The sequence below is a fragment of the Monodon monoceros genome, unplaced genomic scaffold (assembly GCF_005190385.1).
Source record: "Monodon monoceros isolate NGI ecotype Baffin Bay Population unplaced genomic scaffold, NGI_Narwhal_1 Super_Scaffold_20, whole genome shotgun sequence".
NCBI lineage: Eukaryota > Metazoa > Chordata > Mammalia > Artiodactyla > Monodontidae > Monodon > Monodon monoceros.
The window spans coordinates 19,154,795-19,172,162 of record NW_021703777.1 but is presented as its reverse complement, the minus strand read 5'-3'; the positions used below and the strand labels follow the sequence as shown (position 1 = coordinate 19,172,162).

Sequence of the window (17,368 nt, the reverse complement as noted above, 5' to 3'; positions counted from 1 at the left end):
CTGAGGCACGTCCCATACGTATTCCCATAATTATTCATGGAACTATCCTGTATATTGCTACATAGCAGCCAACGTTTTGTAAGATAATCTATCATTAACTTAGAGAATACACCAGTTGAAAAAAAGAGTTGGAAAGGTTTAATTAGCATAACTGGTAAATAATGGTTGGTTGGTTGGTTTATTTTTACTACAAATTTGCTGTTCAACCACATGGATAATATTATGGCCTGGTATATATTGGAAAATTTGGAATTACAGTTTCCTCCTTTTCTGAAAAACATCTGAACTTTGACATTTTATTCTTTGCGCTGCTCTTAGCTACTAGGTAAACTGAACATAAAATCTTAATGTGAACAATTTTATTTGACATTTTGATTTGCTATTTGGAAGTATTATCTAAGTACTTCTTAATTTGTAATATTGATTTTTCTGTAGTGATTTAGTCTAACTAGATTTAGTTTAACTTCTAAACTAATTAGTTAGAAATTACTGCTCATTAAATCATTTAAAAATGTGGCAGAAGGAAGTAAGGGGCTTTGGAAGAAAAGGCAAAGAAACAGAAAGAATTCTTTCTCATCTCACTTCTGCATATCCTTGTCCATGACAGGAAGCAGTGTCTAAGATATTTATAAATGGTTGGTGTAAAGTCTTTCCTTTCTATAATCCAATTCTGACCTACGCTGTGCAAGGAAATCCATAGAGGGGACACATGCTTTACACAACACAACAGAAAAGATTTGTAAATGCCCTGTAAATGGGTTTCATTATACTACAGTCGAAAAAGAAAACAAAAGAGCTCAGGATGCATTTGATATACTCTTTAATTTTAAATATTTTTTACTACATTTCCAAATTTATAATAAGATTGAATATCTTTGTACTTTAAAATATTTTATGAAATTCACACTTATAAAGTTAGGTAATTTTATTCTCTAATTATAACAGGACACCATAAATTCAAAAACCAAGTAGTCCTACATTTATATCAAAACATTCAGAAATTAATATATTAAATTTTGATTTTAGTACAGTTATCACAGCAAGTGTGTCTATTCCATCTGGAATTTTAAATCCAATGCAATTTATCATGCTGAAGCAAAGCTGGATAATAAAATGGTTAGGTTCATAATTTAAATAAGGAAAAGAGGGAAGATTGTATATAGAAATGGTACCATGATGATAAAATAGTGAAAAAGAACTATGCTTTCCAAAGCAAAAATAAACTCAAAAAAGATACTTTTTTTGCATGGCAAAAAAAGTAAAGAAGAAAAAAGAAAATCATGAATGAAAATCCAAAAGTCTGCTAATCCTGTTACAATAAAGCAAATAATTTTAGTTCCATATTTAATAGCTGACACATTAAAGTGCTCTCTGCTGACATAAAGTATGTGATGTTACTGGCTGTCATTTTACCACATGGTACACAAACTAAGTTCTCATAATTTACACATTCATGCTTTTGCGAATCCAGTTTAATAATAACAGCCTTGGGTATGTGAAGGCTAAACACAGGAAACACCTGCAGAACAATATTAGTTTCTGTAGGGAACTGAAACCACTTACCATAAATTTATTGAAAGAAACTCAGAATGATGTTTTATATTTATTAAAGCATAAAAAAAATTTCTTACCTAAAGCTTTCATACACCAGACTGTCTTATTCCAGAGGGCTGGCCGTGTTCTAATGCATTTACTATTTGACGTAAATTCAACCTCCACAGAATCACCAATTACTTCATCTCTCAAAATAATAAATATTTCACCAGGATTCTATAAGATGAAAAATATAACCCAATTAGGCATTTTTAAAAGTTTTCATTAACCAAAGAACCCAGTGCATTTATTAATGATAAAGGTCACACATGATAATTATATCTCTCCATTGTGTCTGTAGTTTCAGCCATATTCAGAAATGAAATATATAAAGGTGATTCTCACAGCATTTTAAGTGTATCAACTTGATGTCTATTGAATACTCAATTTTTTTCCCCCAACACCAGATTTTGCAACTGGAAAGACAGTGAGGACAGAGCTGTTCCCTCTTCCTCTCACCTCATCCCTGTGTGTGAGGTTCTATCTGAGGGTGATGAGCATCAGTTCACAGACCTCCAAGGAATGTAATTCAGTTGCTAACCAAATCTTTTTTTTTTCCAAATCCCTTTCCTTTACCTTTCCAGAACTTGGTGTATTTATCTATATATGAGAGGACTGAACAGGTTTAGCTTTAAGACCTCTTATAATTTAATTATGATGAATTGTTTTAAATGTCTAATACAGTTGACGCTTGAACAACATAGGAGCACCGACCCTATGCACAGTGGAAAATCCATGTATAATTGATATTAGACCCTCTGCAATTCAACCAACTACAGATCATGTTGTACTGGGGTATTTACTATTGAGAAAGCTCCATGTTTAAGTGGACCCATGAAGTCCAAAACCCCTGTTCAAAACAAATACTGTATGCTAACACATATATATGGAATCTAAAAAAATGGTTCTAAAGAACCTAGGGGCAGGACAGGAATAAAGATGCAGACGTAGAGAATGGACTTGAGGACACGGGGAGGGGGAAGGGTAAGCTGGGATGAAGTAAGAGAGTGGCATGGACATATATACACTACCAAATGTAAAACAGATAGCTAGTGGGAAGCAGCTGCATAGCACAGGGAGATCAGCTCGGTGCTTTGTGAACACCTAGAGGGGTGGGATAGGGAGGGTGGGAGGGAGATGCAAGAGGGAGGAGATATGGGGATCTATGTATATGTATAGCTGATTCACTTTGTTATAAAGCAGAAACTAACACACCATTGTAAAGCAATTATACTCCAACAAAGATGTTAAAAAAAAAAAAAATCCATGTTTAAGTGGACCGATGCTGTTCAAAACCCCTGTTGTTCAAAGGTCAAGTGTAGTTTTAATCTTACCTAATAGAGGTTCTCTGGTTACTCTCTACGATGAGTATCAGTGAAGGCTATTGAGTTGACAACGGTTATACATCTAAAAATTTCAAGATTTTATTAAGGTGGAAAAGCTAAATCTATATATGTAAGATATAAACGGTTACTGAAAACCTTTTGAAAACAATCCAGAAAGAAAATTAAGGATAAGAAGATTAGAAATAATATAGAAAAAAAGAAGGAATAAACACTTATTGAGCATCTATTTTATACTAGGAATTATGCTTTTTATGTAAAGCCATTTCCTTTAATCCTAACCAAAACAAACACACACATACATATACACACAAACATACACACATACCCCAAAACCAAAATGGAAAGCTATCATTTTTCTCTTTTACAAATAGGGTAACTAATACAGAGAGTTACATTCTGAAGATCAACCAGAACTATCTAAATTTAAAATCTGTACTACTCTTTACATCTTGCTGTTTAACCCTTCAAAATAACAAAAATGAAATATATTTTTATGATTATCTCAGATATCACCTTTCAAAGGCTTTCTTCAAAGTCAAACTAAATTTCAGTCCTTCACAAAATAAACAGAAACCTCATTTACATGCTCTTATAAAACTGTGTTTACCCAAAAGTCATTAATTTCAAAGTTCTCTTATTAAATATTATCTCCCTAAGCATAAATCCCACCAATAAAACTTACATTTTTAAAGCTCTGAAAAAAAGAGTTTCTACAAATATGTTGATGTTAAAAAAATCATTTCAGGGCTTCCCTGGTGGCGCAGTGGTTGAGAGTCCGCCTGCTAATGCAGGGGACATGGGTTCGTGCCCCGGTCCGGGAAGATCCCACATGCCTCAGAGCGGCTGGGCCCGTGAGCCATGGCCGCTGAGCCTGCGCGTCTGGAGCCTGTGCTCTGCAACGGGAGAGGCCACAGCAGTGAGAGGCCCGCGTAACGCAAAAAAACAAACAAACAAAAAAAAATCATTTCAGCTGATACACATCCACTTCAGGCATTTCTCCATCGGAGTCTACCACTCTCCAATATTTGTCCACAGATTATTTTGAACTAAATTTCTCCAGTAAATTGCTCATCGAGAAAAGATCCCATAATTCCACCTATTGCTCTGGCCTCACACACCCTGCATGTTGGAAACACTTCTCTGTTTCCTTGCTTGTGCCCCCCACACACTGCTTCCTCCTCTTCACAGGACCTCACTGCCAGTGCAGTTCTTCAGCTCCTCTAATGCTCACATCTCACTCCTTACTCTGAAGCTTTAATGACTTCCCACTTACTTTGGCTCAGATCCCCAAGATCCTCGGCTTCAAACTTCTTTGGAGTTCTCTTCCCTAGTACATCTCTTCTTGTATAACTTTGACCTCTCGCTTTCCAAACTTAGTGAGCCTTAGCATCCTCTCCCAGTGTTTATTCACCTAGAGAACTCATTCTCATTCACGAGGGCTCACACAGGCTGCTTCTTATGCAACAGATTCTCTACCTAATAGAGGGCAGGACTCCACCTTTCAACCATTTCCAGAGAAGAATTCTCAACAAAAGACAAGCATACAGACCACCCCCAAGGAGGCACTGACACCTCATTTGTACCCGGGACTACCTTCATGGGCACGTAACCTCTGCAGCTTCACAGGCCCTGCACTTGGAGAGCGCTGCACTTGTCTTAATGTTCTGCTGTTGCAGCTTGAAATGCTTAATAATTTGAACAGAGGTCCCTACCTTTTCATTCTGCACTGGGACCTGCTAATTAGGTAGCTGTTCCTGTTTGTACATACGTTGGCATGCCCTTGAGTTCCTCCTCTCCCTCCATCTCCCCATATGCATCCTCTCCATTGAGGTCCAACTCAGCTTTCGCGCACAACTTCCGAAGGAATCATGAAACATTTCGCACCTGTACTCCTCATTTGACCCTTTCTAAGCCATGCCCTCTGGTCTTAATACGCTTTTCATGCCTGTGTCTAGGCTTCCCAGATAGATTTTAAACATCCCGAAGCTATTTTTATTTTTTCATATCGTTGCGGCATCTTGTAAGAATTAGGTACATAAGATAATCTGTATATATTTTTCAATTCAGATAGAATACCTCTATAAAAATATAACATTTTGGGGGCTTCCCTGGTGGTACAGTGGTTGAGAGTCCTCCTGCCGATGCAGGGGACGCGGGTTCGTGCCCTGGTCCGGGAAGATCCCACATACCGCGGAGCGGCTGGGCCCGTGGGCCATGGCCGCTGAGCCTGCGCGTCCGGAGCCTGTGCTCCACAACGGGAGAGGCCACAGTGGTGAGAGGCCCGCGTACCGCAAAAAAAAAGACATTTTTTTATATCGAGCAAGCTCTACTCCTTATCCCCCTCAGGACTCACAGCTTCATCTGCTTCCTGCATCTCCATGCACGAAGGGGGGCTTCGGAGGAGGGAAGGCCTGCACTCGTCCAGCCCTGTCCTTAATTATTATGGGCATCTTAATTAAAGATATAATTATTTGGGCACATTTAATTCAATGGAGGAAATATGAGGACACTCAAATGGTCATAAATTTCGTGTTATCAGTTATGAAGCTGTTATTTTGCTCTCAATCTTTCTGACTTCTCTGTTTATCCCTTATTTAGCTCTGACCATTCAGAAAGAGAGTTATAGTAATGATCACTTCCAGACTCTACAGATTCAATGCAATGGTCACAACCCTTGAGACTTCACCAAAAGGGCTGGAACTTTGTCTACAATATAACACAGGTAGTGGAGTTTCTAGACTGTCAGGATGGGTGTCTTTAGGCTTTAATGAATCATTAAGTACCGGTAACAAAGGATTTTGATCTTAGTGGATCATATCAGCTTACTACTATGACTCGCACACAGACAAATGGCTCTTTTCATATTCATAATTAATAGGCGCTAGCTCTACAAGCACAGGTGCATGGGCCTCATTAAGCCAGCACTGTGCAAGTCGCTGCAGCTGACCCTGATCTGACCCGTGACAGCAGAGCAAGGATTAGGTTATGGCAATGGTTCCAAATTTGGCTGTTAATTCTCACCTTCAGAATCACCTGGGAAGCTTTTAAAACTCCCAATCTCCAGGCCATAACTCAGACCATTTACATCTGAATCTCTGGGGGTAGGATTCAGACATTATTACTTTTTTTTTTCTTTTTTGTGGTACGCGGGCCTCTCACTGTTGTGGCCTCTCCCGTTGCGGAGCATAGGCTCTGGACGCCCAGGCTCAGCGGCCATAGCTCACGGGCCCAGCCGCTCTGCGGCATGTGGGATCTTCCCAGACTGGGGCACGAGCCCGGGTCCCCTGCATTGGCAGGCGGACTCTCAACCACTGCGCCACCAGGGAAGCCCAGACATTATTACTTTTTAAAACCTCCCCTAGTAATCTCTTTATGCTGCTTAGTTTGAGAACCACTTAGTTACAGGGAAAAAACATCTTTTGTCATCGTAAAACCTTATCTCAAAAGGGGTAATACTTCACAACATAGACATTTTAGGCATTGATACACATAATATTTTGCTGCTTTAACTGTATTTTTCAATTAAATCACAGGACTTGACTTTAAGTTAAGGTGGGCTACCAAGGACTAGTGTGTAACTTGGTGTCAGAAATAAGTGGGCAGTGCTGTTAGCTTCTGTGTATTGTTTTAAACTGGATTCAGTGCCAAGGAGTGAACAGATAGGAGCTAATCTCTGAAGTTTTTGTAGTTTGCCTGTGGGCCCTTCTACAAGTCACACCCCTTTATATATTCTCAGAGTTTCACTAGAGTCACTGGTTACATGATCTGTGGTCTATACAGATTTAGGTTTGGAGTCTAATATTATGGTTGCAGCCACAAAGCTAAACACCAGTGAAGGTCAAATAAAATGAAGGTCTTTATTAGGGAATACGCCATGTTCTAGAATTCAGATAGAAAAATGATTCAATGAAATTAATATAGATCCAAACGCTGATAAGGCCCCTTAAAAGGCCTTTTCTGGTTATGCTATAACTTGAAGAACTAAATTTGCTCAAGAAATCAACAAGAGACCAGACTACTTTTAAAAGCATATTTCAGTCTTATCGGAACGGTAGCAGTGGGAGAATAACATAAATATAAAGAAATATCAGTTAATTATACCAAAGGAAGTAAAGAGGTTTGGGGTGGAGAAAAGCTGCGATTGCAGCAGATTCTATCAAAAGGAAGGGAGAATGACATTGAAGTCCTGCCTACACAGGTAAAACAAGATAGAAAAAATAAGCTCACTCTTGACTGCTCTTTAGGACGGTGCTACTGAAGAAGCAATAGAGAGGCCATTACTGACCCGTGACTGGGGCTCAGAGAAATCACAGGAGAGGCAAGAGGCATCTGGGAGCAAACCGCAGTACTTCCGAGAGGGCCATTGAGGAAAACATTCATAGGCTCTCTCTTAAAGATTCAGGTCAAATCCATTAAAAAGAAATCCAGTGACTGAATCACTTTTTAGAGATGATGCAGCTCTAACAAGTGATCATAGAACAACTGGCAGGACTGCAGACAAGTCTCTGAAGAAGAGTACTGCTTCCTTGATGCCATTACTAGGTGATTTGAAAGTGACCTATTATTAAGAGGCATGAATGTATTTCCTATCCTCTGGGGCAGGATTTATCCTTGGCAGTACTGACATGTTTGAACCAGAGAAGTCACTGCTGTGGGGACTGCCCTGTGCACTGTAGGATGTTTAGCAGCATCCCTGGCTTCTACCCGCCAGATGCCAGTAGCAACCCCCCAGTTATGACAACAAATCTGACTGCAGACTTTGCCAAATATCCCTTTGGGAGAGACAGCCAAATCAGTCCCAGATAAGAACCACTGCTCTGAGGGAATCCGCCTGAGAAATTAATAAAATTAGGACTTTGGAGTAAATACACAGCAAAGGGAAAAGAAGCTAGCAGATAATAGACCAGGTCCAGTTTATTCCAATGGAAGAATGCCTCCCAGGTGGATTATTCATCAAGGACAAAAACTGGATAAGATTCATTTGAACAATGGATGTGCTTATTATTAGCAGCCTTAGAATTCACTGATTTCATATCTCTCGTGATCAATTACCCTATACAAGACAAAATCAGGAAGAATATGCTAGAAAAGCAAATATCCTGGCCCACACCAACCAAAAAAAAAAAAAGCTTAACACATACTAAAGTAGAACAAATATTGCTAATCCTAGAAAAGAGGCAAAATTAAGCAGCAGAATTAAACTGTTAAAACTCATTTAGGTGTTTCTTAAAAAGATAGGGAATAACTTACATAAATAGAACACTGCAGGCACATCTTCACTAGTGCATGAAAAAAAACTGTTGAAGAAAAAAAACTTTTTTCTGCTATTTTTGAAGGGGCACAAAATATCAAGGTCCAGGAAGTCCGAAATCCATGGAAAGGAACAATGCTGGGAAAGATGACTCAGCAGAGGGATCAATACTGCCAGGCTCCTGGGGTCAAAAGCAACAGCAGCCTTACCTGTTGCCTCAGTTAAACTATCTACTTATGCTGCTTCTCCAGAGCAGAGGAGGGAACAGGGAGAGCACTTCTCCAGGAGCAGGTCCACAGACCCAAGCAGTTCTGCAGCAAGAGGCAACAGGTGAGACTAAAACTAATTCTCTGGTCATCAGAGAGAATGAAGATGATGCCATTAGATTGAACCAGTCAACTCAGCACCAGCATGCTGGAAACATAAAACCATAAGGGGAAATCCATAGATTTTGAAGATACTGGGTGGGAAAGAAGCACATCTCAAATATGACCTGGTGACTGGCAAGGATAGTCTTGTAAATTTCTAGAGTTTTATACAATGGCCGCGAAGTCTCAAAATATCACTTCCGGAGAAAGGAGGTCGTATCCTTAAGTGGACTCTACTTACCCACTAATTCAAAGACTTCTCAGAAATGTTCAAAGGTTGTGCTTTCAGACAATTGGCATAGACTGAACGTTATCCTGGCAAATCTGAAACATGATTTTCACTCATTTGGATACAAATCATCTTTCCTGTGGTGCTTGGAAATTGGGACTTGGATTCAGACTATACTAAAATCTAGGTTCTGAGAACACAAGGTTTTGACTGGGATGACTATTTTTGGTCCAGGGATTTGTTTATTTCAATTTTTTAATGTGTAGGTCTGATGCTAAAATAATCTTATATGACCTTTCAACTCTTAGGACTGTTTAAAAAGTGGGGTACCGGGCTTCCCTGGTGGCGCATTGGTTGAGAGTCCGCCTGCTGATGCAGGGGATGCGGGTTCGTGCCCCGGTCCGGGAGGATCCCACGTGCCGCGGAGCGGCTGGGCCCGTGAGCCATGACCGCTGAGCCTGCGTGTCCGGAGCCTGTGCTCCGCAACGGGAGAGGCCGCAACAGTGAGAGGCCCGCGTACCGCAAAAAAAAAAAAAAAAAAAAGTGGGGTACCCAAGAGAGATTTGGAATTGAAATAATTTAACTGCAGAGGGTCTGAAAGAATTGTATACATGTCAGTAAAAGCCCACAGTTCTGTTACTGAAAGAACTCTCATCCTACTCAGCCATCTGAGTAGGGCAGTGGGGTTTAAGTTTTGGATTTTGGTTTCTCTGCAGTTTAGTAATGGAAAGGTCTTACACTGCTCAGACTTTACTCTTGCAGATATTTTTGAAAGCAGCTATTTAGACTCATTGCATAATTCCTGGTGAGCAACTTTTAGTTCCAGAGGGTTTTTTTTTTTTTTCCTTTTTTGCTTTGACTTTCCCTACTTGAGAACAGTTCTAATTTCCATTTTATAGTCTCTTCTATTTATTTCTGTCTCTTCCATTATTTCTGACTCAATAGGACCCACTGGTTCTGCTTGTTTGGCCTGATCTCCCTTCCTCGAGTAGGTTGTAATTGTTCTTTGCCTGATCCGCTATCTCAGTTGCCTCAAACCTGTACAGTTTCACTTCCTGGGGTCTTTAAGGGAGTGTCAAAGAAGTTTTTGTTCCTCTGGAACTGATAACATAATAAAACGGCGATTCTCCTGTTTGGGGATGGGGTCTGCAGGTGAGGGAATTAAGCTTTCCCAAACTGCACAGAACGTTCTGCTTCTCCCAGGGCTGCTGGTATCATCAGGATCAGGGGATTCTCTTCCAAAATATGCCTCCCAGTAAGCAGACAAGTGCAGCTCCTGTCACATTAACCTACTGGCGTCCACCTGAAGGACCCTCTCATGCAGCTCTCAAGGTCGTCCTGTATCTTTTGCTCTTCCTGGTCAAGCACACCATAGACACTGAGGACCAGCATCTTTTTATTGTCTGGAGATCACGAAGCCCAAGTTTTGGTCAAGCTCTAGCAGTAGGCTTATTTTAGTGGCTCAGTCCAATGAAGACTTAGAAGGAAGAAATGGTGGCAACATGTGTTCATATAGTCACCTCCTGAGAAATCCACTCCCTCTAACATTATACTTTTATTCCCCAAAGGACCAGCTCTTCTAGCTCTATGATAGTTCCACTTCATAATGTAGGCCTTTGATATATGTTTTATAATTTAAAAATCAGTGGCCATAAAAAATAAGTATTTTCAAATTCTATTCAAGAATGTATTTCCTTTTATGAAAATAAAATCCTTGATCTGGTTAATATGAATCCAACTTTCTTTTAAATAGCTTGATATATATAGCAATTGTAAATCTGTTTGTAACACATCAAGTAACATTTAATAAAATGATGCTTTCATATATGTTTCAATACTTTATTATTCAACAAATATGTATCAAATGCCTACTACCAGATATTGTTCTGGGTTCTGAGGACATTGCCATGAACAGAGTAGACAAAAATGCCTCTATGTTGTAGCTTCCAGTGTTAGTTACATTCTAGTGAAATGCAGTATCCATTAAAATAATGCAGTCACTTAAATAACAAGGTGTCTTTACTGACCTCACACGGAATCTCAGCGGGAAGCACCACTGCCTGTGATATGGTGCTTCTTGAAGCTTCTGATGATTCTTCAATTTCCTTTCTCTCACTTATTTGCCCAGAATGTTCCACCCTTAGGTCTGTTGGAATAATGACATCGAGGTAGTCCTCAGAACCTAGAGGAAAGTTCATGAATGTAGATTACAATATAGCTAAGGCCATATTATTTCCTCCATTGCTATAAAAACTAATTGCTAAACAACTGATTTATTTATAATTGCTAAACAATTAATATGTGGGACAACCAAACTGAGTTTAAGACAGCTAAAGTAAATGAACCAATGTTAATAATTAAAATAATGCTTCATAATTTAACTAGTATTATAACCGTAAGCTACTAAACTAAATCAAATACATAATATTTTCATCCACTAGTTAAGTATTTTCCCCCAAAAAATCCAACCACCATTTAATATTGTCTCTTAATATTAAAACAATAAATCTGAAAAACATGAAGCTATTTCTTTTCAATGCCTCTAATTAAGAAAATTTATTCATTTTAAATCAGAACAATTATTTACCCTTCACATATATTTCTAATTTTAAAAACAAAAAGCATAACTAGGAGACAATCACTAAATAAACTAGTATTTCTATGAAACACTAGTTTAATAGTGAAATATTAGTGTTCATCAAAATGTTAATGTGTTCTGTGAAAAAAGTGTCCTGAATTAAATAAGTTGGGTTTCTTTATGGCAGTATTACTAAGAACACTAAAATATGCTAATGTGAATTTTGAATCTCAAAGAAGGGAAAAGAGTATTTGATTTTTAAAACATTTAACATTTATTAACTTAGCATCGTCTCAATCATTAAGACACTTTTCTCTATTGAAGAAGAGCTGTGTTAAGAGAGATGGATAATACTTTTATTACTCAATGTTTCAAAGCCCAGAGCATTTTATTAGGGCACAGAGCCAATATGACTGGAACCAAGGCTCTCACCACTAGAGACTCTCACAACTGTCATCTTAGGCCAACCTCAAATGTATCTCTCAAATCCTCAAAGAAGGGAATTGGAGAAAAGGAAAACAGCTCCTGACAGCTAGATACTGGCCTGATACTGTGTGAAGGCCTTGGTGTTGCTAGGAGGTGGCCTCCTGTTCTCCTACGGAACATCAACAATTTTGCAGGACATCCCCATCGGACAAGGCCACCTGTCACCATGATGGATTAAGTCAGAGATCAGGCCACTTTGTAATCATGTCTGAATCCAGGCAAAAACATGAACACTGTCCAAACCACAAAATAACCAAACATCCTGAATCCTGGCTCCTGTGAGTGATGTTGCTTCTTTACCAATTCCAGTCTCAGCCTCTTTTCACTTCTCTCGCCTTCCAGGTAGGGTAACGAGCTCCTCCCAGTTTGCTTGGGATATTTTTGGTTTGGGCACTGAAAACGCTGTGTCCCAGAAACCCCCTCAGTTTCAAGTATACTGGTATAGCTGGTTACCCTGCTTCTCAATAAGCTGTTAATACACGAAACCATAAAATTACGTGTGCTTTTTGACAGCAAGCAAACTATAGCAAAGCCCTGCTTCCAGGAACCCTTCCTCAAATCATTTAATGCAACCCTAAATCCTACAATGAGTCTTTTCTTAATACAGTCTTCCTGAGGTGTCCCATGGTTCTCCATGGTGGCCTTCTCTTCATTGCAACTAGCAAAAAAAAATAGTTCAAGGACAGGTGTGTCCTAATGGTCTTTGGCAAAAGGGAATTGACAGGATAAAAAGGAAGAAGAGTCAAAGGCAATATAGATGAAGTTGGCTAGAATTCTGGTTTCATTGCATCCAGAAAGTGAAGTCAGCAGTTTCATACAGGTAATTCTAACAGAAAAGCAGAGTAACAAAAGTGATGTCCTCTGGAGAGGAGCTGTCTCCATGCCACATCTAAGAAGGAGAGAGTTTTGTTTTGGGGTTTTTTTTTTCTGTCTTACGAAAGTTACAGAATAAAAGTACAAAAGCACCTGGGATTTCCAGATTCTCCCAGTACTAGTCTTGCTTGAAATGAAATGAGAAACAGCCTTTATTTCTCTAACAATTTTAAACACTTCCATAAGCAGTCTCATTCTCTCTCTCTCTCTCTCATACACACACACACACACACACACACACACACACACCCCAAATTAGTGAAAGGTTGTATAGAACTGGCTCAATCACTTTGTGAACTGAAGAAAGAACAAGGAAACTGATTTCATTTTATATATCTTAAAAGGTGTAAGTTGTTCCACTGCAGCAGTATCTAGGATGTTTTCTGCTAATTCATCTGTGGTATTAGGTTAAGAAGAGCTATTTTCTTTACCCTGAGGACATAATTATGGATGTACAAAAGATTTACCTCTATGACTGTTCACAGAAGCACTGTTTATAATGCAGAAAACTGGGAGCAGTTGAAGCAATACGGGACCAGATGAAAAACATGTAATGTGATAAAAGATACTGTCACTAATTAAAATTCCATCAAACAATATTTAACAACAAGGAACAAGTTTATGATATAAGTGAAAAAAAATCAAGTTACAAAACTGTCAATTTTGTAGGTTCCCATTTTAGTAAAATAAGAAGTATAGGACTTCCTGCAGGTTCCATATTTAAGGAGCTTTGGAAGTTGCCCCTCCAACCTAACAAACAAAAAGTTGAACAGACTAAAACATCAATAACTTTTCTTGGATTCTTAAGAGAGGCGTGGACACAGCACAAACTGCTGCCCCCAAGGCTGGAGAGACAGGCAGGTGGATAGAGAATCTCAGCTTTACCAGAGCAGAAACTCAGGAGTGGAAATGGCCCCAGCAGCCAGGGCCAGGGTAGAGAAACCTGAACCGTAATTGATGAATTGCTGGACACTCAATGAGGACAAGTCTGAGAGTTAAAAACTCCAGGGGAATTCAGCCAAAAGGTGGGGGGAACACAATATTTTGAAATTTACCTCTAGGAGCTTGATAAGATTCCCACAGCAAATACTGGGGAACATGCCCTCCTGCTTCAATGGATCTGGAAACATCTTTAAATACTCCAGGACACTCTCTGTTCTTAACAAGGCCTGCCCTGGTTGGAAACTAGTTCATCAGAGCCAAATCTACTGGGGTATTACCACATTCTAATCGACCAGAGGAAGAGAAATACCCAACTGCAGCCCACTGGAATAATCCTCTCTCACCTAAAGGGGAGAAAAAAACCTGAGGAACTCTTGTGAGGTCCACAGTCCAGAGGCATAGGCTCACTAAAGGACTGAAACCCAATCACAGAACTCTAGAAAGCCTCCTCTCCGCCACACCTCACCACCACACCTCACCACCACATTACTAAAGGCTTATTTACAGCAGTTCTTTTTAAAAAGTATATTATGTCTAGTTATCAAGAAAAATTACAAGGCATACCAAAAGGTAGAAAATACAAATTGAAAAGACCAGAGAAAGCACTAGAATCAGACATGGCAGGGATGTTGGAATTATCGGACTGGGAATTTAAACCAACTCTGATTAGAATGCTAAGGGCTATAATGTGGCATGGACATATATACACTACCAAATGTAAAATAGATAGCTAGTGGGAAGCAGCCGCATAGCACAGGGAGATCAGGTCGGTGCTTTGTGTCCACCTAGAGGGGTGGGATAGGGAGGGTGGGAGGGAGACGCAAGAGGGAGGAGATATGGGGATATATGTTTATGTATAGCTGATTCACTTTGTTACACAGCAGAAACTAACATACCATTGTAAAGCAATTATACTCCAATAAAGATGTTTAAAAAAAAAAATTAGGGCTTCCCTGGTGGTGCAGTGGTTGGGAGTCCGTCTGCCGATGCAGGGGACACGGGTTCGTGCCCCGGTCCGGGAAGATCCCATATGCCGCAGAGCGGCTGGGCCCGTGAGCCATGGCCGCTGAACCTGTGCGTCTGGAGCCTGTGCTCCGCAACGGGAGAGGCCACAACAGTGAGAGGCCCACGTACCACAAATAATAATAATAATAAAAATAAATAAATAAAAAATTAGACAGAATGCAAGAACAGATAGGCAATGCAAGCACAGAGATGGAAATCCTAAGAAGAGCCATAAGAAAGTGCTAGAGATTAAAAACACTGTAACAGAAATAGAGAATGTCTTTGATGGATTTATTAGTAAAGACTGGACATGACTGAGGAAAGAATCTCTGAGCTAGAGGATATATCAATAGAATCCTTGAAAACTGAAGAGCAAAGAGAACAAAGACTAAAAAAAAATTGACAGAACATCCAAGGACTGTGGGACAACTGTGAAAAGTGTAACATATGCATAATGGGAATACCAGAAGTAGAAGAAAGAGAGAAAGGAACAGAAGAAATATTTCAAAAAATAATGACTGAGAATTTCCCCAAATTAATGTCAGACACTAAATCACAGATCCAGGAAGTTCAGAGAACACCAACTAGGAAAATCCCCCCCAAAAATGGGATATACCTAGGGATATCATCTTCAAACTGCAGAAAATCAAAAATAAACAAAATTTGAGAAAAAGCTAGAGGAAAAAAATCCTTACCTATAGAGGAACAAAGATAAGGATTATATCTGACTTATCCTCAGAAACCATGCAAGCAAGAGAGTGGAGTGAAATACTTAAAAGTATAAGAGAAATAAACCACCCACCCAGAATTCTGTACCCTGTGAAATTATCTTTTAAAGCTGAAGGAAAAATAGAGATTTTCTCAGACAAACAAATATTGAGATAATTTATTATCAGTGGACCTGCCTGAAAGAAAAAAGTTCTTTAGTGAGAAGAAAAATAATATAGATCAGAAATTCAGATCTGCATAATGAAGGGAGAGCATTGAAGAAGGAATAACTGAAGACAAAATAAATATTTTTCTTATTTGTGATTGATCTAGAAGATAACAGTTTGTTCAAGATAATAACAGCAACAATATATCCAATAATGTATTCTTATGTAAATATTTACATATATACGCTTGTGTATGTTTATATATAAATAAAATAAATGAAAGCAATGATATAAAGTATAGAAAGGAAGAATTAGAATCATTTTATTATTATAAGGTAATAATACTACCTATGAAGTGATACAGTGTTACTTGAAAGTAGACTTGCGTTAGCTGTAAATGCGTATTGCAAACTCTAGGATAAACCCTAAAAAAAATTATTTTTTAAGTATAACCGATACGCTAAAAAAGTAGAAAAATGGAATCATGTAAAATGCTCAATTAAAATCACAAATGGCAGAAAAACAGTAGAAGACAAAAATAGGAATAAAGAACAAGGGGAGCAAAACAGAAAACTTACTAATGAATATGGTAGATATTCATCCAACTATATCAGTAATCATTTTGAATGTCAAGGTCTAAATGCACCAATTAAAAAACAGAGATTATCACAGTGGATCAAATAACAAGACCCACCTATATGTTGTCTACAAGAAACCCACTTTAAATATAGAAACATATAATGATTAAAAGTAAATGGATGGGGGACGGCTTGAAGATGGCGGAAGAGTAAGACGCGGAGATCGCCTTCCTCCCCACGGATACACCAGAAATAACATCTACACGTGGAACAGCTCCTACAGAACACCTACTGAACGCTGGCAGAAGATCTCAGACCTCCCAAAAGGCAAGAAACTCCCCACGTACCTGGGTAGGGCAAAAGAAAAAAAGAAAAAACAGAGACAAAAGAATAAGGACGGCACCTGCACCAGTGGGAGGGAGCTGTGAAGGAGGAAAAGTTTCCACACACTAGGAAGCCCCTTCGCGGGCGGAGACTGCGGGAGGCGGAGGGGGGAGCTTCGGGACCGCGGAGGAGTGCACAGCGACGGGTGCGGAGGGCAAAGCGGGGAGATTCCCGCACAGAGGATCGGTGCCGACCGGCACTCACCAGCCCGAGAGTCTTGTCTGCTCACCCACCGGGGCGGGCGGGGCTGCGAGCTGAGGCTCGGGTTTCGGTTTCCCACGGAGCGCAGGGAGAGGACTGGGGTTGGCGGCTTCAACATAGCCTGAAGGGATTAGTGCACCACGGCTAGCCGGGAGGGAGTCCGGGGAAAAGTCTGCACCTGCCGAAAAGGCAAGAGACTTTTTCTTCCCTCTCTGTTTCCTGGTGCGCGAGGAGAGGGGTTTAAGAGCGCTGCTTAAATGAACTCCAGAGACTGGCGCGAGCTGCGGCTAAAAGCGCGAACCCCAGAGACGGGCGCGAGCCGCGGCTAAAAGCGCGAACCCCAGAGACGGGCGTGAGCCGCGGCTAAAAGCGCGGACCCCAGAGACAGGTGGGAGACGCTAAGGCTGCTGCTGCCGCCACCAAGGGGCCTGAGTGCGAGCACAGGTCACTCTCCACACCCCTCTTCCGCGGAGCCTGTGCAGCCCGCCACTGCCAGGTTCCCGGGATCCAGGGACAACTTCCCCGGGAGAACGCACGGCGGGCCTCAGGCTGGAGCAACGTCACGCTGGCCTCTGCCGCCGCAGGCCTGCCCCGCACGCAGTGCCCCTCCCTCCCCCCCCACCCCCCGGCCTGAGTGCGCCAGAGCCCCCGAATCAGCG

The 17,368-nt window shown here is 40.3% G+C and overlaps 1 protein-coding gene across 8 annotated transcripts in view; it reads right to left on the bottom strand.

The window, feature by feature from the left end:
- Positions 1–17,368, bottom strand: part of BANK1 (B cell scaffold protein with ankyrin repeats 1) — a 453,451-nt gene that overhangs the window by 214,754 nt on the left and 221,329 nt on the right. For all 8 annotated transcript variants that reach the window (XR_003795565.1, XM_029235051.1, XM_029235049.1 and 5 more), the window contains exons 3-4: positions 10,815–10,969; positions 1,632–1,770 (exon numbers count right to left, since the gene is read on the bottom strand). Coding sequence is in view for 7 of the 8 variants with exons in the window: in XM_029235051.1 (XP_029090884.1) it covers positions 1,632–1,770; positions 10,815–10,969 (294 nt within the window). In the remaining variant the exon portion in view is untranslated. The remainder of the gene's footprint in view (positions 1–1,631; positions 1,771–10,814; positions 10,970–17,368) is intronic.